Below are 24,741 nucleotides of genomic sequence, written 5' to 3' on the forward strand. Positions count from 1 at the left end.
TATAGCACCTTAATGTTACCTATATTAAGGTAAAACTCTAAAAATTAAATACAAAATTTTATTGAATTAATTTGAGACGAATAGACGTCACACTAGAGTCAGAGAAGAGGAAAATGAGCGGGAATTCCTCGTTACGCATGCGCAACTGCGTACTGCGCCATCAAGTGGGTTCGAATCAGGGAATCAGACTGGAATCAATTTTTCTCATACCGTATATCCAACAATGGGCCGATTCACCTGCCTTAAGAGATTTTTTAATTTTGAGATGACTAAAAGAAGGACATTAAAACTCATCCAGTGGCTCCAAAGGAAAAAACTTTTGAAAAGTAAGATGAAATGCAGAAGCTGCCATCGGAATATGACACTGAAAGCAAAATCCAACACTGGAGATCGCTATGCCTGGTAAGTTTAGTAACTTTATTGTTTAATGGTTTAATCCTCCTCGCACCTAGTTACTTGACAGTGTGGCATCGCTGAGAGGAGAGTAAGTAACCCCAAGAGCGAAACTTTTGGATCAACATTTGTGGGAAATATTATGTGTTGGTCATGCTAATTCACCCAATATTATGGACTTTGGAATGACAACAGGGTGGAAAACACGTATGACTATCTATAGGTCTATATAACATGTTTTTTCTGTACTTTGAGTGCCATAAAGAACATGTTTTTCTGGACTTTGAGTGCCACGAAGCAGAAAAACTGACATATGTGGACCCCGTGGCATGTTCCCACCCATGATAAGGTGTACTGGGTCAGCAGTATTGTTCATTTTCTTGCTGTATATGCTAAATCAACAAGTTAATGTTTTGTCAAGATGTAGTATAAAGCTACCCCTGATTTTGAGTTGGTCAGAGACGTCGTTCCGGGGTGGCAGTTGTACTTGGTAATCAACTTGAATCTCTCTCAATGGAAATGCTGAAATAAAGTGGCCTGTTCTCTCGGATTCTCCATCTCCTGTGCTTCTTTTTAGGACACGCATTGAACCTTCCGAAAAAACCCACACATTGATGCTCTGGAAATTAGTCTATATGTTATAATGAAATATATTACATATTTAATTGGGCCAATTTAAAGTTTAATTATGTCAGAATGCAAGATACATAAAAGTCTGTTTCGTTAGTTAAAAATCCTTTAAATTGATTTAAAAAGTTCAGTCTGTAGGCAACAGAAGCAAGCTAATTTGGCTACGAGGGCGCACGGGAAGAGCACAAATACATTTTTTAATGTTGGCTTACTGGCCAAAAAAGTTGGGTGACAACCATTTATTTATCATGTTTCTAATATTTGTTCTTTCTTAATAGGATATGTCACCATGCTATGCATTTGGGGAGACCAAAGCAGCTATCCATCAGACACAAATCTATTTTCAAGGTCAAAATTATCACTGAGGAAGTGGATGCATTTCATTTTCAGGTTGGTAAACTTGATGACAGCAAACAATAATATAGGCTATTGTTGATCTTAATTTAATAGACACATTTATTTTAAAATTTCATTATTGTATAATGTAATATTGATCTAAAACTGGGAGGCAAAAAGGAGATATAATTTGCTAAATTATCTGATTACATAGGTCTAATGTTTTCCCTGGACCTGTTTCTGTTATTAAGCCCTTTTCAATTAATAATCAATGTTGTTTACAATTATAAATGTAAGAATTAATTATTTACATTGGTGGTACATTTAGCAAATTTCCATGAAAACAAACAAATATTTAAACATTGCATTTAATATTTACAGATATCGTTAGAAATCGTGACAAATTAATTTGTGATAAAAATTCATAGTTATAAGTTTTATTAGGAACTCTGTAATTCAAATGAAACACTTAATTGCATTTTTATTAAACCAATAGTTTGGATGTGATACATGTGTTTTATGTTTATTTAACAAATTCTACAAAAAATATTTGCATACTAAACATAGGCTCCACTGGCTTTCAGCCTATGGTCCAAAGCTAGACTTTTTTTATTTTATTTTTTTTAAGAACAGGTACAAGCACAGGGTGGACAGGGACAGGTGTAGGTGTTATGTTCATTCAACTCGAAACCTGGAAAATTTAAAGTATTACACAAACTTGCACGAATCAGCCAAAATATAACTTATGACATGGTTCAAGTCAAGTCAAATTAGCCAAATATGTGCTTGTTAATTTCAATATTTTTGTATGTATTTTTAGATTTTGTCAAGGATTAAGGCTAAGACAAATAGACATGATGGATGACTCAGTGCCTGCCAGTTCAGCAACACTTACAAGAATGGCCAAAAAAATAAGAGATGTGTGTTGGACAGCAATGCAAAAGCTGAGGAGACAAACTGGCCAGATGATTGGAGGAAGAAGAGAATTTGTAGCAATAGATGAAAGCTATTTTCGACACAAACGAAAGGTAAGCTTAAGACAATGGTTCATGTAATCTAACAATCTAATATAATCCTTTTAAATATTTGTTTTTTGTTGCAGTACGGAAAGGGCAGAATGGCCGGTGGATGGAAGAGGAAGAGATGGGTATTTGGAATGTTGGGTGTGCAAAATAATGGTGAAAGGAAGCCAGTTCTACGGCTTGTAGAACGCAGATCAAGGAAGCATTTAGTCCCCATCATTGCTCGGCATGTGAGAGTAGGCTCGTCTGTTATCAGTGACGAATGGCGAGCATATCGGATTTTGCCTCAGTTGGGATACCACCATTACACAGTTAACCACAGCAGGAGTTGGGTAGCTCCAAACACAGGTGCCCATACGCAACATATTGAGAGGGCATGGCGCTCTTACAAAGAGCAGGTCTGGAGGCTGAGGGGGAATAGAACAGATAATTTGTTATCTGAGCACATTGCTGTAATTGAGTGGATGGAATGGCTGGCCAGAAAACATGTTGATGGGCCATTAGGAAGGTTGATCTATGATATAGGGAAACAATTCAAGTGATCTGTAGAACCTTGTGGTTATCATTGTGGTTTCTTGATGTTTATTTATCTTTTTTTTTTTTTTTTTCAAATTAATATTTGAAACATTTGGGATTAAAATCTGTAACATTCTCTTGCCCATACATGGCCCAGAATCGGTCTGATGCAGAATAAGCCCTTCTTTCAGTACCAATGGTTTCCACTACAAGCCTGTACAAAAATACAGGACATTGAAATAACTGTACTGGCCTATAGGGGCAACCACTGGTACCGAAAGAAGGGCTTACCCTCCATCAGGCTGGGGGATGTACGGGTACATGACTATAAATGTGCCTTTAATGCTTTTAGGTTCCATTTAAAAAGGTTCCAAAAAAAACAATAAAAACCCTATTTGATAGGTGTTTAACAGTTTTAATGTATTCATTTCATTCATTTACCTTTTTAAATGTGACGTTAAAACTTTATTGTTATGTTATAGTTTTTTTGTTTTATTTTTAATTAGTTGATGGCTAGATTTGTTTTTTTACTCACTAAGTTATTTGAAACCTTTAAAAGAAAAAGAGTTCACAAACCAGAATACTGACACTGTGTTTGTAAATGTTCTGAAAATTATTTGAATACACATTTTTGTATCCATGTTTGTTGGCTTATTTTTTTATGTCGTGTTGATTCTCACCGCTGCTGAAGTTAAATTCAGGGGGAAATGAGTCAAGACACTCCAGGCTTAGATAATGGCTCGTATAGTACCTTAACAAATCCTTAATTAAGTCCAAACAGTCTTCACTTTAGAAATGTTTACAAAAAAGTATTAACTACTGGTTGAACTAATCATCAATTAATGGTGTTACTTAGACATTTGTTAATCATTATCACATTCCTAAATAATCTGAAAATGTGATTATTGTTTCTCTGGAATTTGACCAACCTTAACAAATGCTTAATAAAGCATAATTAGTCTTCACTTTAGAAAAGCTCTCAAAAAGACTTAACTAACAGATAATAGCTGCCTGAATTATCATTGCATTGCATTATTAGTAAATCATTGTCTCATAGCTTACTAATCATCAATAAATGCTCAAATTTGTACTTAAGTATACATTTACAAATGCACACACAAATGCTGAGTTCATGAGTAATTAAGTGTGAAATAATTATGAGTAACTATTTAGAGCACAGGCGAATTAAGTGGAAGTTAAGTGCTAATTAAGGTAGTAATTAAGTAGTTACTAAGTGTGACTCATGATTAATTAAGTCTTAGTTCATTATGAATTCAGTCTTTGTTCATGCTTTATTAAGGCTAAATAAGCTGTAGTTATTATAAAGTGTTACCTATTATTTTTATTGCACTTGTAGAAAGTGTAGAGTGTGTGTCATTCTCTATTTGATGAGGTGAATTGTAACAGGCAAGGATGTAGTTCAAGTATTGAATATTATGTAATTAATTAAATCATTCATTTTGTTTCCTCATCGCAAATACCTGGAGTTGTGTTTTGTTTCATTCGCACATTTAAACATTTTAACACTGCATATTTATCCTGAGTTTTTTTCTCAAACAGAAAACGCTCTGTTTCAAACTGAGATGTCACTATCACAATACAGAAAGTGCTCCACTGTGTTTTTAAAGTCCATACACCTTGACTAGAGTCATTTGGATAACTTAATCCATGCCATGCTTTGCTGAACAAAAGGTAAAAGGTAGCTCTTAATGTGAAAACTACCGCTTCATGACATCACAAGGTGAAACAAAGTATTTTGAACTTTGGAGATGTAAATAGATTAATAATAATAAAGAGTTACTCCAAAATGTGAGAATGGAACAAAACATGACTTCAGGGATGTTTTGAATGGGGTAACACATTTTAACATGGCTAAAAGCTTACAGGAATCTTATTATTTAGGACCTTTCAAATTTTAGTGTTATAAATACAGTTTGACATGTTAATGTCACAGTATTGACTCAGTTGCAGTATGTCTCTAAACGTGTGTACTTAAAAGAAGCATTCCCTGTTAGCAGCAGCCCTTGTTTTGGGGGAAATGTGGCGTGGCTACAGCTGCTGTCTGAGTGACTTGAGCAGTGAGCCAGAAAGAAGCACCAGAGCTTTGGAGCTGCCAATCAAACAGCCAGCCCCAGCCAACGTACACACATTCACTTTGTTTGACTTTAGTGAATACCATTCTTTCAAATTAAATCAGATTGATATGGTAGAGTGACTATGACTTTGTAATGCTATTTTTGTTATTTATGAATAACAGAAAATTAATTTTAAAGGATTTTCATTTATCACTAAAACACTACAATTGGATTGTACATCAGTTAGGTTTACTTTAAATGAGAAAAGTTTAGCTTTTCTATTTCATAATTAAAATTATCCTTTACATTACATACCAATTTCATACAAGATAGGACACAAGCATTGTGACAAGAGAAAAAATAAAACATTTGACCCTGACTGCCCACAGCCCATGAAATTTCTTCTTTTTTTTTTTTCCTGAAGAATTGATTTTTTGTTATTCACTTTAAGATGTAGATGCACATGAAAAAAATGCTAATCTTATGTCAACTGGTTTTATATGCATACTTTTTTACTTTGAAAAATATGTAAATAGCTTTACAATTCAAATTTACTCACCTCATTGTTGCTACATTATATAGGCTTTTTGCATTGAGCATGCCACCTTTTACTATGTTTATTCTTTACAGCTGACTTTTGACAAATTGTGTGGGTGCGTTGCATTGCACGGAAACTCCACCTGAACAAATGACATTAACATTATAAGTATCATAACCACCTATCAAAGACTTATAGTGGATTCTAATGAGGGAATTATAACAGCACTATCTATACAGCAGATGTCCAGAATACATTAGTGCGCAGGACTATTTGCATGATGAATGAACATAGCCTCATACTCACACTGACCTTGCAGTTTCCAGTGCTTTTTCACAGGCCCTTATGCTAAACCGGCTAGCAGCGTGAAGAGCACCACTGAAGAGGGACTCAGCTTCGATTTAGAAGAATACATTTTTATGATTTACTGCCTTTTCTGTACAAGCTCTCACTGTATCGATTTTCACGACTGCACGGGCGAAGCTTGATAAAATGTTACTTTCATTTCATGGTTGGAAATGGAGAAAGAATGAACAACTCTTGTGGACTATGGCTATTAAGGCAAAGAGAGGAGGGCTATTCCATTCTTCACACAAATACAGACACATGCACTCACACTATATGAGCTAGTTATCCTGCACAGCTTGAACAAGACTTAAGCCTGCTATCCTGTGAACTTGACAACAAGAGCCTGTTGGAGGTGAAGATTTCCACTTTTGAATTGCCAGTGAATGCGAGTGAGTTCCAAGAATAAATCCAACACAAACAAAACACCCAAATGTCAGTGATTTCTACAAACAGTCTGTCATAATAATTACTATATTGACTAATTGTTCAGTATGTTCACTACAGACAATGTTTTCCTTTTGGCATAATATTTGTCACAGGTACATTTATTTTGACAAGTGGGGAACTTTAATAAATACAAGATGGGTTTTAGATATATTATGGAACATTTTCAGAGCACTGCTAATGGGCAGACCCATGTCTAGAAAGTATATTTAATATAAGTATTTAAGTATATATAGATATTATAGATGATGTTTATACTTGAATTTTCATCAGGCTAAACTAATTTTGTCCTAAAGCAGACTTGTTATGTAAAATTGACTTTTTAGAGCTTTTAACCATGTTAAGAGGTGTTTCCCTCACCATGTACTTACCCAAAGTGGTATTTGGAGTAATTAATGCATGTTTGAGCATGTTGCATCGCTTATTTTCAAGACACCATATTGCCTATCAACCCCATTTTCACTGGTATTCGCGTTATTCTCCAATTTTATTGGACTAATTTTGCTACAAATGAAAAAAAAAAAAAAATGTTACTCACTAACATGATGTGTAAATATCCATAGGAGGGGCTGACAACCTCAAGGCTCTTTGTTGTGATGACATTTATGCTGACCTCAGCTCACATTGGGTACTGCAGTTTTCCAACATGGAAGTCAGAGGACTTGGTTCTTTATCTTTTGTTTCTTCATCTTTATTTTAGATGAATATTGCAATTTAAAATGTGCAGGTGTCATACATCATAGCTATAAAAACACAAGCACAGTAGGTCCTCTTTAAAACAGTCTTCAAAATTATTGCTAGTCGCAAAGATATTCTGCAGCACTATTGCATTATTTATTATTTATTTCAATCATTTGGGTATTCTTGAGTAAACTTGTTGATTCCATTTACCTCTTGTATCTCTCTTTATCCCCTTCAGCTGCTCTTCAGTGAGCTAGTGTAAGTGCACATTTGTATTTGCAGAGCTCTTGACATTTACACATCGGGAAAGCAATTAGAGCAGGACTGGTGTCATGATGTCAGTCAAACATAGAGATGTGTTCTGTCCCTCCTGACCACAGTGCCATATGTATGTGGACATCCTCAATAACACGCCGTGATACTCAGAGACAAGCCAAGATGACAATTTAGATTCCTCACGCCCACTCTTCTTCTGTTTCTTGATTATTTCTGGCGTCTGGTTATATAGGCACGATAAATGAGCCATTGTTTGAGAGAAGATTTAAGAGCTGATCCTGAGTTTCAAAGAAAAGATAATGTGTTTAAATAGTGCTTTGAGCTGATTTGGGAAGAGTTTTTGAAGTGTAAAAAGTATGTGTGGTTGAAGAAAAGCTTACTCAAAAGAATAACTTATTTGAATGCTACTATGTTATCCTCCCATGCCCAAGGCTTAAAAAAACACAAAGAAAGAATTGGACCAAGAACAATCAAGGAGGTTTTGAAAAGGGGGCGGGGTCTGGGCCCAGCACTGGCAGCTATGATTGGTTCATCATTTATGAATGGACAAAGATTGCAGTGAAAAAGCAGAGACCATTCATTGTGCTGTGGCCAAACGGCTTTGTCAAAGCCTGATCTTGTCAGATCTCAGAAGCTAAGCAGGGCTGGTTTGTACTTGGATGGGAGACTGCTGGGAATTCCAGGTGTCACAGTGGGGTGCCAGTGGCACGCAAGACACTGCACCCACATTGCCTCGTAAGAAAGTGGTGTGTGTGTGGGTGACTGCGTGAGTGATGGTGGCGCAGATTGGCAGCCATGCTTCTGTCAGTGTGCCCCAGCTCTGGTTATTAGAATAATTTATTATCACCATGTGTAGAGCGAATAAATACTGCACTGTCAAGCACAATTATTAAGATAATAATAACAAGAGAAGATCCAAAGTAATATGGAATTTAAAGATTAGTATGCCATCAGATAAAAAAAAACAAAAAAACTCAGATTGTTGAATCAGACACAGAAATACATACACACCGTATCCTACTCAGTATTCATGCAACTGCATAGGGGAAAAATGTGAGCATTTGATGAATGCATGAAGAACAGTATTATGCACTATTTACATTCATAAGACCTCAACTAATGACAATTGTTCAGTCTATCAATAAAAGTTTGAGAAGTGTCAGGATTTAGTCATTATCACTAGGCCAAATGACATGTAACACAGGCAGACAGTATGAGTTTTCTACTTGCTTAAAAAACAACAAAGTTTTCCCAAGCCAATCAGTTCTGTTTTCTGGCCACAATGCAGTTTTCTAATTGTCTGTCTGAAGCAGGTAATTTATAGCTGTTCTTCTGTGTCCAAATACCAGGCCGACAAACTGCTCTGTGTATTTTGGCTGCTCATTTAAATAGGAAAGTAAGGATTATCTCAGATGAATGGGAGAGATTTAATGTAAGCTGTACTTGACTGATCGATAGTTGGCACTTAGCCACAATGTTAAAGAGTCAGGTCCATCTTTATGAAAGAAAAATTATCCTTGGGCATGTTTTAATAAAGAAACTTATGAGCTGAAGTGTAATGGAGATAAGAAGAGGGGGGCGGGGTGTCTGTGTCTAGTCTGGATAAACATTCATTGAGTTCACTTCAGGACAGATTGACTGAAGTTGTTAAGTATCACAGTAATAAAAATAAGGATTGGAAAAGCATTTTAAATCAACCTGTAAATGTTTGACTGATTTTGTTTTTGAGGATGAGGCAGGGCATTTGGAGGACAATCATGACAACAATAAATTGTCAAAAAATAATCTTTCTCCTCTATGAAGGTGAAAGTACTGAAATTTGTCCTTTGCATATTGCATTTGAGCCAGCAATGGGCTTCACAGTGCAGCACCCGTGGACTCATCTCCAGATCTTGAGTTAGGCTTGGTCAGGATTATCTTAGCGAGGATTTAATTTATTGTGCATGTATAGGCTGGTGGAGGAAACCAGAGTACCCACAAGAAACCATCCCAACACAGGGAGAACATGCAACCTCTACATCTATGGAGATGTTAATGGTTTGCCACACTCTTGCAGGTGACAGTCAGGTCAGTCTGTGAAGAGGGTACTATACTGACTGACTCACTATAGGAATGCATTTTATTTTTTCAAGTTAACTAAACAAGCTTTTACATAGTGCACTCTTAACTAGATGTGCTGTTGAATTCCAGGTCACACCAATATGGAACATAGTTTAAAAATGTGTACAAATTTTAAGTCAACAAGCTGTGCATTGCTAACATTATTAGAGATGCTTTGTTTTTCTCCTGTTATTTTTACCCGAAAACATTCCCTCTGCATTTTTTTCCTGTGCTCATCACAAAATGTACAAAGCAAAGCTTCCCTAAACCTTAAACAAACAGTGTGTCAGAGATGCCATGGGAATTTGTGCTATAATGGAACTTAATTTGTTGACCTGGAAACTGAGGACAATAGCGTGTGTGCGTATTTGTGATTTATTGTTCACAGGAGCAGAAAGCCCTCAGGTATCAGGGATAGGACTGCCGGGGGACACCATGTTTGGTGTGATAGTGCAGCTGGAAAATACTGCTCATCCAGGTGAACACGGAAATACCCCAGTGGAAATTATAACGCAACCTCCCCACTTTTATTCTTATGTAGGGGTCTCTTCCAATGATAATGCTATGGCAGGGGAAAAGTGTTCTGAGTAAAAGCTAAACGAGCATAAAATGTAAGTTACTGAAGTTGAAAATCCTCCTCAGTATTAATACAACTGTTACTATTTCTACACCATATATTATATTTATTGCAAGAGGTAAAAGTTTTTAAAGCTGGAGTATCTCATTTTTAAAAAGAGGAAGTAGGTATTCAAGCATAATGTTTGAAGGCACATGCACAGGTTTAGAACAGAAAGTGAAACATTATAAAGAGAGTTTGTCACAAAATACTGCTTTAACAATACACTGACACATGCCTCTTCATAAATAATGAGCAATGTAACTCTGACCTGGAGGTGCCACTTGCTTGTATCCATGGAGATAGATATATTTAAAGACATAGACATATTAAGCTATTTTCTGATCTATGTTTTAATGTTGTTTCCTCGTCAAAAACATATTTGGATTTGTGTTTTGTTTCATTAACACCGAAACATATATTTAAGTTGAATTCTTCTCTTAAACAAAAACACTGTTCCACCATGAGATGTCATAAGGCAGTACAGGAGGTGGGTAAACTCCAACAAAATAAAACAAAAGCCCAGGTATGTTTTTGAGGAGGTAACAGCATTATAACATGGCTTAAAGCTCACAAGAGTCCATTTTGCATAATATATGACCTTTAGAGGAGCATTATGTAACTTTCTGATTGGGGGTCTGTCACTTGCTTGTTTCTATGGATTTGTCATTGCTCTGTCTGGAATGTTCCACAGTATGACATTAAATAACTCTACCTTACAGTTATTCAATTACAGGTTGTTTTATAGCTAAAAAAAAAAAAAATACCTAGAAAAACAGGCCTTCTGGCTGTGACCAGGGTTGCCTCTTCACAGATCTGATCATTAACTTAGTATAGTTTGGTTTCTATCAAGATAGAAAGGTTTAAATGCCATAATGCCACATAACATAATAATATATCCATGAAGAAAAGCATTTAAAGGAAAAGTTACACAATGCACCATTAAGTAAAAAAAAAAAAAAAACAAACAGTAACATATGTGCTATTGTGTTAGCTGTTGACCTTGCCAGACAGTTCAGTAGTTCATCTTTGACACCTCTCGCCTCCTCTTCACTAATGCATGACACAGCTCCCTGCAGCTCTTCTGACCAACAACTTTCCTAGTGCACTCTCCCTCTCTGATGCTGCAGGAAAGGCAAAAGGACCATCGTTTTAGAAATAATGAGCTCCCGACCTCCGCTAGTGCTAGCCCTTACTCCTCTAGAGGCTAAATCACCTGAGTAATTACCATAGGTGCCAGACATTTGCAGAGATTTCACAGTTGGTCGTTGTGCCAGGCTGTTAGCTGTACCTGTGTTAAAAAAGTACACTGTTAAGGAGTTTACATATGAACTCAAATGCTTTGTTTAACCCCACATGTCCCTGCACCCACCCAATGTGTGAATCTACAGGAAACATGGTATTTGTGGTATTTTTAAACATGGCAGGTCTGTAATCAGCACCAGTGACAACACATGTTAAGAGTCAAAGCCATCTGTGAGAGTGTGATGGATCCTACAGCACATTTACATATGTTCATTTTCACATGTAGGGGTGGCACAATTCTGTTTATTTTAAGATCTTACTGTTGAATTGTTTGTTTTACATGCAATCTAGATGTGAGTGTTTAGAGGCATGCATTTCATAGTCAGTATTTTCATATATAAATATATATATATTTAGTTTTTAGTCAAATTAATCTGTAGATGTATTTATTTTTATTTTATTTTATTTTTATTTTTAATTTTTTATTATTGCATTGCTTCGTGGGACATGAACATAAGAAATCTAGGCTACTACAGTGAACAAAGAAAGTCCAAATCCTGCACTCTTACACTTACTAACGTGAATGTGAGGTTTCATTGGTATGGCCATTTGTGATTGAAAAAGGAGAGTTGGGATTCATTCGGTTTTGCATTATTATTTGTCAACATGATATGATAAAATGTTTCAGTCAAAAAATTAACACAGGGTCATGCTGACAAAAAAATGATGTTCCAATTGAATAAAAATGCTGCAAATACACATTTCAACCAAAAATACTGTAATTGTACTCTGTGCTCCAGTACCAACTCTAAGAAAATATATTTAGAAAATTGAAAAAGTTTTCATTTATACAAAAATCTCAAACAGACCGTTTTCTTTTCCAGCCCATGTCAATATCTTCACCTTTCTGAGATTGGTGCAATGAGGCAGAATATGTGTTCTAGCCCAGTGAAATGTGAAAAGAAAAATATGCTCAATTTGAGAGCTAATTTTCTCTTTTATAGCCTTTCCAAAGGACAGACAGCAGGACGGCAGGTACTTCAACAATCAAACTATGCTCTAAATCTCGGGCTCACGGCCCAGTTGTAATTGGTACATCTCAAGCCAATATAATAATTGATTAACAGAAATATTGGACTGCTGGATCAGGACCAAAGAACTTGAGGTTACAGGAGTAATTTAACTCTAACATTTGGTTGGTCAGTTTGCCAAGTCCATTTACATTGCAGTGGTTATTTGTAACTGTTTTTTTTATTTCTATTATATTCTATTATTTCTATGTTATTTATTTGATTTATTTTAAAGATCAATCAGGAATCTTAAGACAACTAATTAGTCAAATTAACACATATACTATAATAATCGTTACTATACTTTCAAACTAGTGAACATTCTGTCCTCAGAGTTGATGTAATGTAAACGTCTAGACAGTTAGATCCCATGTGGAGAGTTCTTGGTATCTGTTACATGAAAACTGTACATGGGTGAGTGAGGGTAGCTTTGTCCATGCCAGTTCCGGTGGCTCACATTTCTGAAGAAGTTAATGCTAGTTCAGATGACCATAAATAATAGACAGGTGGTGACAATGCACAGTAAGTAAACAAACCCACTGAATAAAAAATGTATTAAGAATTATACATCAAGGGTCTAGTTACTCCTCTTAATAGTCTGGTAAGATTATCCCAATTCACAGTCAAATGCTGAAACCTGGGGACTCTGCTTCAAGGACTCTGCACAACATCCTCCCTTCTTTTCTCCTCTCCTCGTGCTTTGGATTTTCATAAATGAATGCCAACTAAACATGTCCTCACCAGTCCCCCGGAGCTTTCATACATATTTGAATTGTACACTACGGTTGAGGGACGGCTCCTGTCTTTCCCTGCCAAAAATAGTTCCCAACAAATCAAGCTAAAGACACTGCACCTCTTCAAATGTTGCTAATCCTCTGAGACACTTTCATAACTACTCCCTAACCATGTCCTTTACTGTTCAGAGATGTAGGACACTATAGTAGTAAGAATGACAGCAAATGAGCTCACGAAAATTGCATTTGTGGCACCACCGTTTCATCATTCTCACTGTACAATCTCCAACTTCCTAGTTTGCTTTGGGGGAGTTTCCATATCAAAATCCCAGCAGTATAATTGAGGATTTCATGTTTTATCTCATTCAATTTGTCTGTTTTGCATAACAAGTTCCAACACATTTATCTAGAGACTACACAAGCTGGTGGTGAGATTTCCTGCCTCTTTATTACAATTCTCCAAAAAAATAGCATTTTTTTTTCCATTCTGGTAGAAGCCCGAAGCAGAAATTAGCCGGGACGTTATTGGCTTGGTTATAAAGGGGGCAGATTGAAAAGGAGTGTAAAGGGCTGGACTCTTGCTTTATTCAGTGCGGTGCTTTGTCTGAGCGGGCACTTTGATGGTATCGCTGCTATTTGAGCCACACGCCATGCCTTTGGGTGGCTGACATAAAGGAATATGATGCACTATGAGAAGTCTGCAAGCTTCCCAGGCATTTTCTGAAAGCTGTTTTGATACCATTTAAATACTAGAGGGACAGACTGGGCACTGCAGGAGAAGCAAATGGATTTCACTAAGATGCGATGTCTCGAGATAAATATAGTTTCAGTTCATAATAAGTTACAAAATAGGCTGTGAAGGAGGGAGGTCAGTGTATATAAGGATTGGGAATGTATAGCGGAATAGCAATGCATTCTGGGATGTGTTGCCAGATAGTAAAGAGTAAAACAATCAAATTTAGGAGGCAACCTTTACTGAAGTTAGTCTTGTTTGTTATTTAAAAAAAAAAAATACTAGGGATGCAGCAATTCAATACTGGTTTTGGATATCAGCGCTGACATCGAAGAATTTGCTAGCTGTCAGATTCCAAATATCGGTTCAGTCAGTATCCTGGTTGGGTATTTAAATGCATAATATATAGGGATGTCACGATATCCAAATCTCTCGGTACGATATTATCACAATATGCATCTCACGGAAAGATATTTATTGCAATATTTTGGAGAGGCTAATATAATTGTAGATAGGACACTTTTTTTCACTTTTAAAATACCTAGACAAGATTTTGGTGTGAATTATTTCTGTCATAATCACAAGAATTCAAGTAAAAAAATATATATATTTCTTCATGATTCATGAAATGAATCATGGGATATGTAGTTCAGTATGTTTATAAGCTGTTGCTACTATAACACCATTAATTTAAGCAAAGGAACTTTTGGAAATATTATGAGAGCCCATGATATTATTGTGAGACTTTTGATGATAAAATAACACGATATTTCTGTTTTTGTTACATCCCTTATAATATTACTTTATTTATACAAAGTTGTTCTGTGTTTACCTCAGAAAAATAACAGCTATAACATTTGGATTAGTTTTGTCTTAATGCTGTTTTCAGTCTCAGCATGGACTGATGTCGGCAGATACTTAAAGCTATAATATTAAAATCAGTATCGGAATTGGAAAAGCTGGATTAGTGCATCTCTAAAAAAAAACCTGCATCTTATATAAGACCACACATTATCAGTCAACTACCAGCTGCATATTTTAAGAACAAGAAGAAAACGAAAAGATTACAGAAGAAAGTTTGTGCGCACATCAATAACAACACATTTTCTCCAAAACATTTTTATGTGACATTCTTGGAAACGTACTTAAAAAGCAAGTGCACTATAATCAAAAACATCTAAATGGTGGAAAAGGCCGATCGTCAGACTTTGATTTGAATAGGAACATTGGGTAATTGCAGCAGTGCTTGTACCTGCTCGGGCGAACGACAGAAGAGGCAGGGGTAGAGAGAGGAGGATGGAGAACATTGTACAAGGCTGCCATTATGGAGCTAATTCACACAGAAAGACTCCGAGCAGAGACCTCTGAGGGGGCGGACAGATAGTTAAAAGTACTGCGTCCATTAGTACAGACACAAGCTGCAAATGGAGAACACTTCAAGATCACTGTGTACCGCCGGTGTACAGCATGGACCCACAGACACTATCAATTGTTTTAACAAGCAATTTTCACATGCGGGGGGGAGGCACTAAGAGCTTGTGGCCAATCACAATCATGTTTACTTTCCTTTACATGATTCTCAGTCATTAGTATTACGTAATCTTGAGTTCATGGGTGGAAATCAAACTGGTAAGGATCAGTAAAATTCTAGACAGCACAGTATCAAAAAACTAATCTATTTTAGAGGCATTATATTTACATTGTAATTATTGATCCTATTTCTTTAAACTAAAAGATGTACTATGTATTAACTTTTCTGGTTGTGGGTCTACCACCTGCTCCTCTCCATGGAGATGTTATTGCTGTGTCTAGAATGCTCCACATGTAGGTGATGCTGCATGCTGTGATCAAGGTCACAGTAACAATGTGCCCAGAAAAGTGAACCTTTAAAGTTTGAAATAGAAAGCTTATCATTGAATACAAATTATAAACATATTAGTCAAATCAAAACATCTCTGAATAGCCTACAATGATACTGTAGAAACCACACATGTTAAATGCATAGTATTGGAAATCTTACTGTACACTTACTCAAGAAAACCCATTGAATCCTGAGCCAATCCTCCTCAAAAGTATTGCGTTTGGAGCTTAAGTCCTGCTGTGATTAAGTGGTACAGTGTTGCAGAGGAATAAGGGTGCATTGTAGTGAGAGCAGCTCAGCCTTCATGATAACAAATGGAGATGGCGATTGGTGCTGTGCGCTCGGAGGATTAGGAGCATAAGGACAGTTAGGGGAGCTGAGACACACAGTGATCTATGCTCCTGTCTCACTAAGCAGCTCCACACCTTCTCTGTGTTCTGCTGCTGACAGATCTGATTGACTGAGAGGGCCACAGTGAATGAGAAAGCCCAACTTGCCAAGGAAGTTAGTCTGACTTTAAGGATCCACAAGGGGAATTATTTTGATGGGGTATCTCTGTTGCACACAAGGGTTTAGTGGTTACAAACACTAAAGTATCCAATATTTTTTAAAGGACTAAAACAAATGATAATTTTGAATTCCATTAGAGTGGTCCCTTACTTTTGAGTTTTGGAAGATACAAAAATTACAAACTCAATTTTGATAACAAGGAAATTATTAAATGGGTAATTTCTCTGCCACAATAACAATAACATTTTTTTGTTGTTGTTTTTTTTTTAGACAACCTAATCTATTTTTCAAGACAGAATAATAGTAAATTTGCATGTGATCTTATTGTTAAAAAAACAGTTAAAATGTGGTCCTATTTATGAAATGTTTTTCAGATTTGTTCAAATTAACATCTTTCAAAAGTAGGTTTTAGCATCTACTTATCGATTTTCAGACAACTATTATCTCTCTTAACCATTGAAAAAACAGGGTGGTGGGTTTATTAAAACAAAGGCATATGAGTAGTATGCAATTTCCTGCCAAATTAGTCAGAAGGGATTTTACATCTATATAAACCAAGCAATTTATATTTGCAATCTTTTATGTAAAAGCAAAACAGCACATCACCAAGACAGAGAGAGAACAAGACAGAGAGATGTGCTCATTTCTGTCACTTGAAATAAATGATATTCCAATATGGAGGAAAACTCTGGGGGTGGATGAAGCGACAGGCAGAAACGTACACGCACAAGTTTGTGTTTAATGGGATCCCTAACCTTTAGAGAAATGCAATTATCCAGTCACAAATGTGGTAAATATCTGAGCGTGCTCCATGGGCATTACGAAGCTGTGATGTATTTATTCATGTGTGTTTACCACATTCACATCCATGGCTATATTTGTTTTAACCTGAATTAGAACAGTTCAGTATTTGCTATAATGTTGTGAAATGGTGAATAAGAAAGAGCTTACGGATGTGTACAGATGGCCCTCCCCGTTCATTGCAATGTATAACCCTGTCTTCACGGACTGAATGGCGACAACTCGGAGGCCCACAGGAATAAGGTTGAACAAAGCTGAAAAACACAAAGACACACAGTACATCACACAGTGGAAATTCAAATACACTCATATGTTTATTTATATTATGTGTGGAAGCATTACATTACACCTAACCCACACCATACTCCCATTTCACCGCTCCCTCCTCTCCATCTTCATTTAAGTGCCCCTCCTTCCTTTTTTTTACTTCTCATTCCTTCAGGTGAGGGGGAAATAAAGCCCAAGAGCTGATCAAATCCTCAGTCGCCCCAAACCAGAACTCGAATATCACTTTACATATGATCATTGTCTTCAATAATAACTGCCGGTCTACATTTACATTGTAGGCTATTCTAGGGTTGAAGTTCTTGCCAGCAAACTGTAATTTAGATATAGATTAGTTATCATTTAATTGTTTATTTAAAAAAAACATTTCATCTCTCTTAGTCCAAATGCTGTGCACGTATAATACAATGGTATGCAATGAGATAATGGGCAAAGGTGAATAGATAAACAACTTGTAGTCTCGTGGAGGAGGAGCGTCTGTAATCGTCCTCTTTAATCACGGATGATTCTTTTGCCTGTACTGATGATTGTTTATTCACAACACAACCGCGCTCTGCTTTTAAGTATATGTTATGGTGTCTTGAAGCATTCTTGACGACCTCTGTTGACCCTGGAAGTAATTGGTATTGGCAGGTGTGGAGCCAGAGGGAGAGCTGAAAAGAATTGCCTTCTTTGTGACAAGGGTTTGGAGATAAATCCACAATTTGAAAGCCCATTTTACCCCCATGCATTCAGGCTAGCTTCTATTATTGCCATAGTTTTAAATAAATGATTTTTTTATCCAATCAAAAGTGACATCTCCTCTCTGTGACAGCGCCGGGTGACACAATGCTAAGTGTCAGGCCGACGTTAGCGCCCTATTGGAATCAAATTAACCAGCTAGCCTGAAGCGCTAGCTATAAAGGAGCTGTGCCAGAACAAGCTAATAATACCTTTTCTCTGTGTTAAGCCCACTGTTTTCTAGTCCAACCCTCTCACACAGACGAGACTAGCACTGGATGACTCATTCAAGACAACATTTTCTACCAAAGACCAAAGAACGGTAAAGACGTCAATGAATAAATGGTAACCTTGGACTAGCGCGCCTCACCTCGCGTCTGCAACAGGCATGGATCTAGTTCTATGGCAACAGGGTATGAATGAAACCATGTGGGTAGCTCTTCAAGTAAAGTGCTCCTATTATGTCTCTCAGTCTATTTATTTGCTAGGGCTATATTAGTTAGCAGAATTAAATGAGAATAAAGAAGAAGCAACCCATACAATTATAAAATCAGATCACATTTCCATATAGTGTAGCCTGTGCCGTAGAAGAGAGCCATCTGTTGTGGTACTTACAGGAATTACTGCTGTCATCCTTGGTCCCATCAAGCGAGCCATCGGGGTTCATTTGCAAGTAGTAGCCCTGCCTGCAATATAACCTGGTTACTATACCCTTGAGCTGGGGATCTGAAACATAGAAAGAGAGAATGCAGAGAAGATATTAGTACAGGTTATGTGGGAGCTGGAAATTATAAATATAATCATAGTTAAAACTGGATCACTGTGCAACGTGTATATTACAGAGACATTTGGATTGACATTTTGTATTGCTTTTTATGAACATTAGTTATGAACATTGTTATTGATACACATCATTGTTTCCCCAAAAAACTGGGTTGCAAGGTCGGTCACAAGAAATTTATTTTTTTTGTCTTGTAATTATTTTATCGACTATTTTGTTCCAATGTTACTGGTTCAATTGAATGTTGAAAAGAAAAAGAAATGGGCTACATTTAATATCCAAATATGCAACTTATGGATCGTTTTAATTGCTGTTTTAACCACTGTTTTTCATAGTTTAAAACTTGAGTAATATTAATTGTTCCGAGAGACACGATCGATCGCTCAGTCAACAATAAATATCCTCATTAATGTTCAATAATGGTCAAATCCACTTTTATTATGTGATTTACGAATAATGTCTTTTGACGTTGGGTTGCGGTCAAGGTTCGTGACTTTTAAAATATGGGTCCCCAGAAAAAAAGTTTGGGAAACACTGGTATATATGGTACGTTATAATGTGCTACTTGCTGCCATGTCTCTATCAAATTGTCTTGGGGCAGCTGAGAATATTGTGATTTAAGATTTAAGAAAAGAGAAAGACTTGTAAATAATAATGGCAATCAAGAAAACCATTAGAGATCAGAGGCAGTTTACACACTAGCCAGGGCACCAGAGGTAATATAGGAGCTTAAATATACCTATAATGGTATTCTATACTGACAATCTATTGTTAAACCCATCAGTGATTCAATAGCAGCAAGTCTCAGTATGACAATGCTTCTGAATCTGAAAAAACATGCAGGATGCTTCACAAACTTCTTAGCATTTTCCCAGTCAATTCCCAACAGCCAGCTTTCCAGACACATAAGCCGTGCCCTGCTCAGAGACAGGCCATCCAATTATCGGCAGCAGAATTAATCCGTGGTTGCCTGACTCCCATAATGAACCCAACAGCACCCTCTCTGGGTTCTGCATGTCGGAGGCAGCGGTGTGCTCTGTCACTGCTGACCCAACAGAAGAAGAAGAAACACAGTGACAGTAAAGTATTACAGGTACAGGTGGGCGAAATGCCAGCAGCATGGCATTGAACCTTCATGTCACCATTTCATCTTTCTGTTTCAGAGACTGGCATCCTCAGTACTGCACTCTCACACTAACTTCGTGTTCTTTTTCTTACATCCTTTAATCTTCCTCTACACTGCTTTGTTTTATTTATTTCAGAGACAGTAATTCACATTTCCGTAAATGCCACAATTAGCCAAAAAAGCTAGTTCCAACTTAACCATTTGTTTGTTGATATTTTTGACCACCCTTTTTATATCTTATGTTCAAACAAAACTAAACTAACTAAACTAAAAATCTAAATTCACAACACTCACATATTAGAGTTAACATTTGGGAGAACACTGAAATATTGAAGGTCTTATGTGAGCTTTAAGCCTCGTTATAATGTTGTTGTCTCATCAAAAACATACCTGGGTTGTGTTTTGTTTCATTCATATTTGAGTAATCCTGCATTATTAGGCTGTCTTCATCTCACAATGCTTTGTACCATCTTATGATGTTATGGAGCTGTACTTTTAAAGTTAACAACTACTTTTACATTTAGTTCAATAGAGATTTGCAATTCCAGGGCTGAAAGTAACCAAATTATTCTTGTGAAGGTGAATGGAGTTTAAAAACACAGTGAAGCACGAAAGAATGAAACAAAACACAAGTCCAGGTATGTTTTTGATGAGGAAATAGTATAACAGATCAGAAAATAGCATAATATAGGAATACGAATATAATTGAACTAATAAAGGAATACAGAATCACATGTGCTTCAGAACTTGTTTGTAAAAGGTTAACAGGTTGTGGTTTGCAGAGGATATAGTTTGAATTACACAATTGTAGTCTATGGCTTTTTAATTGCACCATTTAAATAGCAAAAAACACAGCAATTCTAGTTCTAGCATCAGTGGATCAATATTATAACTCTTCTTCTGTGCATGTCCAGACCTGGTGGACATTTTGCTTATGCCCAAACTGTGGAATAATCTGAATTGTGTGTGTGCAGGGCATCGCAGGGGTCAACTACCATCAACATTATCATAGAGACAGCCATCACAGCGGATTCCATTCTAAGAAAGCCTGGGGGAAGTGAACAATCAGCTTCACCTGAGCCTAAGCCGCGTGCATTCACTGTGTGTGTGAGTGAGAAGAGAGAGAACAGAGAGGGAGAAAGAGAGAGAGATGGAGCACGGAGACTCAGAGGAGAACTGAAGAGGTCTCCATGAGGGCATGCTGTACTGCTCAAGGCAAGTCACTTCTGAAAGGACTCTGATGGCCTTTCACTGCCGCTGTCCGAAAAGAATAAAAAATACATCTTCGATCTGCATGTGTCCGCACCAGACTTGTCCTTATATAAAAACGAGTGGAAAGATGGAGTGCTTTGTGCCTCCGAAAAAGTGGTGCTTAAAGAAGAATTTGACTGTCAGAGTGGCAGGGGTAAGTGCGGAGACGCCTGACAGCAAAATGGCAGAATCTTTTTGCATTAGAATGACATGTGGTTGAAGTAAGGTAGAGTGAAATGTGCAGAAGTGGATGGTAGGCAAGGGGAAGTGTATAAATGTACAGAAACACAGAACTGTGAAAGCTAGAAAAGCAACAGGATTTGGATTTCATAAAGAAACCATATCCAGATGTAAAGATCTTTTGGTTTAGGGGCAAATATTATTACCACTTTATCATCACCATCTATACAGGAAATTATGCTTTGCTGTATGTATTTTAAAGGTGCACTATACAACTTTTCTTGTGGAGTACAGGCGCCTTGATTGTTCCTATGGAGATGTTATTGTTTTTGTTGAGATGGTTGCTCATTATGCATTCAAGGGCCCATATTATTCAATTTTCTGATATGTTATGATGTTGTTTGCTCATTAAAACATACCTGGAATTGTGTTTTGTTTCATTCGCACATGTTTAACACACAAACCCTGAGTTCTTCCCTCAAACTGAAACACTCTTCTCCATCGTGTGATTTCATGTGATTTCACAGAAAGTGCTCCATTGTGTTTTAAAGTTCATACATTTTCACTACATTCATTTGGATAATTTCAGCCCTGGCATTGCCAATCTCTACTGAAGAAAAGGTAAAAGGTAGCTGTTAACATGAAAACTACCCCTTCGTGACATCACAAGGTGAAAGAGGGCATTTTGAGCTTTGGAGATGTAGACAGACTAAAAATAAAGGGTTATTCAAACATGTTTGGATAAAACGAAACACAACTCCAGGTATGTTTTTGTAGAGGTAACAACATTATAACGTGGTTTAAAGTTTACAAGAATCCATTTTGTGTGAAATATGACCTTTAAACTTATCTCCATGGAGACAGGTAGGTGACTCCACCAGACTAAGTTACAGGTTAGATCTGTGAATATGTGGCCCGGCTCAAGGTAAGAATTTATGTCTTTGAATACATTATATATATCTTTATTTTACAGACTCAGGGTCCAAATTATACATACAAGGACATAGACTCATATATAAACCCAACAGCACACACACACACACACACATACCCACACATAAAAAAAATACAGTGATGTAAGGTTTGGTAGAATTAAAATGCAAATATTACATTATTTTAGCATTTTGTAACACCTGTAATTGAGTAAAGGTTTAATGCCATACTGTGGAAAGTTAAGCACTTCTAGTTATAATGTGTTTGTTTAAAAAATTACATAGATTGTCCAAATTCTCTGATTTATCTGTTTGCATATTTTGAAGGGTATAACACAAGGAGGGAAGCTTTAATCAGCACCCAGAGGACACCAACAAATATACAGGAAGACCATCTGGGAATCAAACCCAAGACCTGTCTGCTGTGAAGAGACTCTTATTCACATATGCACTTTACTGAAGGTTTCTTAATATGGTTTCATTAATTGCTGAGAATATGAATTTAATGTTTCCAAAATAACAGTGCATGACCTGATTTCATCCACACATCTACCCTGCCTTTGTCCTTCCTCTCTCTCTGCTTGGTCACTCTTGTCCTCCAGACTGAAGACGTGGTTGTAGCAATCTAAATAGATTAGGAGACCCATTTTTACAAGTCCCAGCCCACTGCTCCAAGGCAAACAAATCCTCTCTCTAACATGGCTGTGGTTGGATGAAACACAGCCGGAAAATATGTTAGATTTTCAAATGTCCATGGTTGGTTTCAAGATTGAACATTTAACACTGTTTTAGCTAAACTTGCCAAATGATAAGACCAAAATAAATGAAGAGGCGTTTTCATTGACAAGTAGATTTAAATGGAGCAGTTCAATTTGTGATGTGTGGGTTGCTTATATTTTGAATGGTCAGGACATGGTTATTTTACATTTGGAGTTTGTGAGAAAAACTTGAAGTAGAAGCACTTTGGGAGCAGAAAGACATGTGCCAATACATTTGCGTTATCTTATTTTACAAAGTGCACTTTTTTTTTCAATAGCACTGACATTTCTGACTGATTAAGAGAGGAAATAACAAATACTTTTATATGCTGACACAAAAGATAGAACTAAATTTGCCATGGATCTGTGAAGTCATGATTCTCAATAGTTCAAAGTTTCATACTGTACTTTTATCTAATTGTAAATGGAAAAAGTATCAATGTAAAAAAAAATTCCAAGACTTTGAAAATGCCTTATCATGTAAATATGATTTTTAGCTTAACAGTTTTCTCTCTGTGTAAGTTTAGTAACTAAGTTGTATTTCAATTGATCTACGCGTCTAATTCTAGGGTAATTCTATATTAGCTGTATTCAAATCATAAAAGCTCAGATTATTTTTTTCGTTTTCACCCACCCCTCATTTCCACCCACTGCTCTGTGCTTATTCTCGGTCATTTAGCCTTTTTTCATCAGCTCTGAACATAAAGTCATTGGAGTCTTTTATTAAACCATTTTAAATCAATATTGCATCTAACCCGAACGAAATGTAAAATAATTATCTATGTAAGTTATGACTGAACACAAAATACGTTGAAAGAAATATGCCTTCTTTAATGGATTATGGAGCACTATTGTTGCATTCAGAACCGCCCAAACTCACGCTGGCTTGATTCTTAACAAACCCATGGATTTTTAATGACTGCACATGTCCCCTGAGAAACACACAACACCCAGAGAGCTAACCTACAATCGATTAATGACTTTGATAAGCAGCATTTAAACAATGTGTGGGAGTACGATTGATTCTGCAGACGGATCAGCGGGAGGCCATCTGTAATAATTAAAACTGCATAACTGGCTTGTGGCTTTGTGAGAAAAGCCCATCTCCTTTGTGTGGATGCCCGGGTAAATCCATGTTTGGAGGTGAACTTGGCTATTCCATTGCACTATAAATCATGTGGTGCTGGCTGTATCCCTAGGCGCTCCAGTCAGTATCTCTCTCACACACATACAGAATCCCCGTGTACTTTGAAACCTGTGGTATCATGAGCCAACGCCCCCAGCTATCTTATATATGACACGTTCTTAGAAATCAACCACCATGTAATATTTAGGTGCACATAACGGAAACAAGGTGTAGGCGAGGACCACACAGCAAGAAAACAAGTTTGTGGTGTAACAATCTCCTTTGTTTTATTGGGCTAGAATAGAGTTATTATATGTGAATTTTAAAACTGTTAAAAATGCAGACCTCCCACTTGCCATACCTCACAGTAGACAATTTACTTTTCCAAAAGGTAATTTTTAATCAGAATTAACTAATATAAAAGAGGAAAATTAAACTAATATTTAAAAAAAAAGTATTTGAAAGATGGTTTAAGCCATGTTATAATGTTGTTACCTGACCAAACACATACCTGGAGTTGTTTTGTTTCATTCACACATGTTTGAGTAACCCAGGTTTGTTAGTCTGTCTATCTCTCCAAAGCTTAAAATGCTCTGTTCCACCTTGTGATGTCATGAAGCAGTAGTTTTCAAGTTAACAGCTACCATTTACCA

The 24,741-nt window shown here is 36.7% G+C and overlaps 2 protein-coding genes across 4 annotated transcripts in view; one reads left to right on the plus strand and one right to left on the minus strand.

Annotated features, from left to right (window-relative positions):
- Positions 1-24,741, minus strand: part of fgf14 (fibroblast growth factor 14) — a 73,102-nt gene that overhangs the window by 20,828 nt on the left and 27,533 nt on the right. For all 3 annotated transcript variants that reach the window (XM_055151557.1, XM_055151549.1, XM_020936247.2), the window contains exons 2-3: positions 18,550-18,660; positions 17,080-17,183 (exon numbers count right to left, since the gene is read on the minus strand). In XM_055151557.1, the coding sequence (XP_055007532.1) occupies positions 17,080-17,183; positions 18,550-18,601 (156 nt within the window). In that variant the 5' untranslated portion in view covers positions 18,602-18,660. The remainder of the gene's footprint in view (positions 1-17,079; positions 17,184-18,549; positions 18,661-24,741) is intronic.
- Positions 1,265-3,105, plus strand: LOC129408309 (uncharacterized). Its single transcript, XM_055151534.1, has 3 exons — positions 1,265-1,413; positions 2,180-2,387; positions 2,462-3,105. The coding sequence occupies exons 1-3, from the start codon at positions 1,313-1,315 to the stop codon at positions 2,921-2,923; spliced, it is 771 nt and encodes a 256-aa protein (XP_055007509.1). The 5' UTR covers positions 1,265-1,312; the 3' UTR covers positions 2,924-3,105.

This window comes from Boleophthalmus pectinirostris, unplaced genomic scaffold (genome assembly GCF_026225935.1).
Source record: "Boleophthalmus pectinirostris isolate CB_2022bp ecotype Guang Dong unplaced genomic scaffold, ASM2622593v1 HiC_scaffold_1, whole genome shotgun sequence".
NCBI lineage: Eukaryota > Metazoa > Chordata > Actinopteri > Gobiiformes > Gobiidae > Boleophthalmus > Boleophthalmus pectinirostris.

Coding starts and splice junctions, on each gene's coding strand:
- LOC129408309 (XM_055151534.1), top strand. CDS start 1,313: ATGCTATGCATTTGGGGAGACCAAAGCAGCTATCCATCAGACACAAAT. Junction 1,414..2,179: donor TGGATGCATTTCATTTTCAG/GTTGGTAAACTT, acceptor ATGTATTTTTAG/ATTTTGTCAAGGATTAAGGC. Junction 2,388..2,461: donor ATTTTCGACACAAACGAAAG/GTAAGCTTAAGA, acceptor TTTTTGTTGCAG/TACGGAAAGGGCAGAATGGC.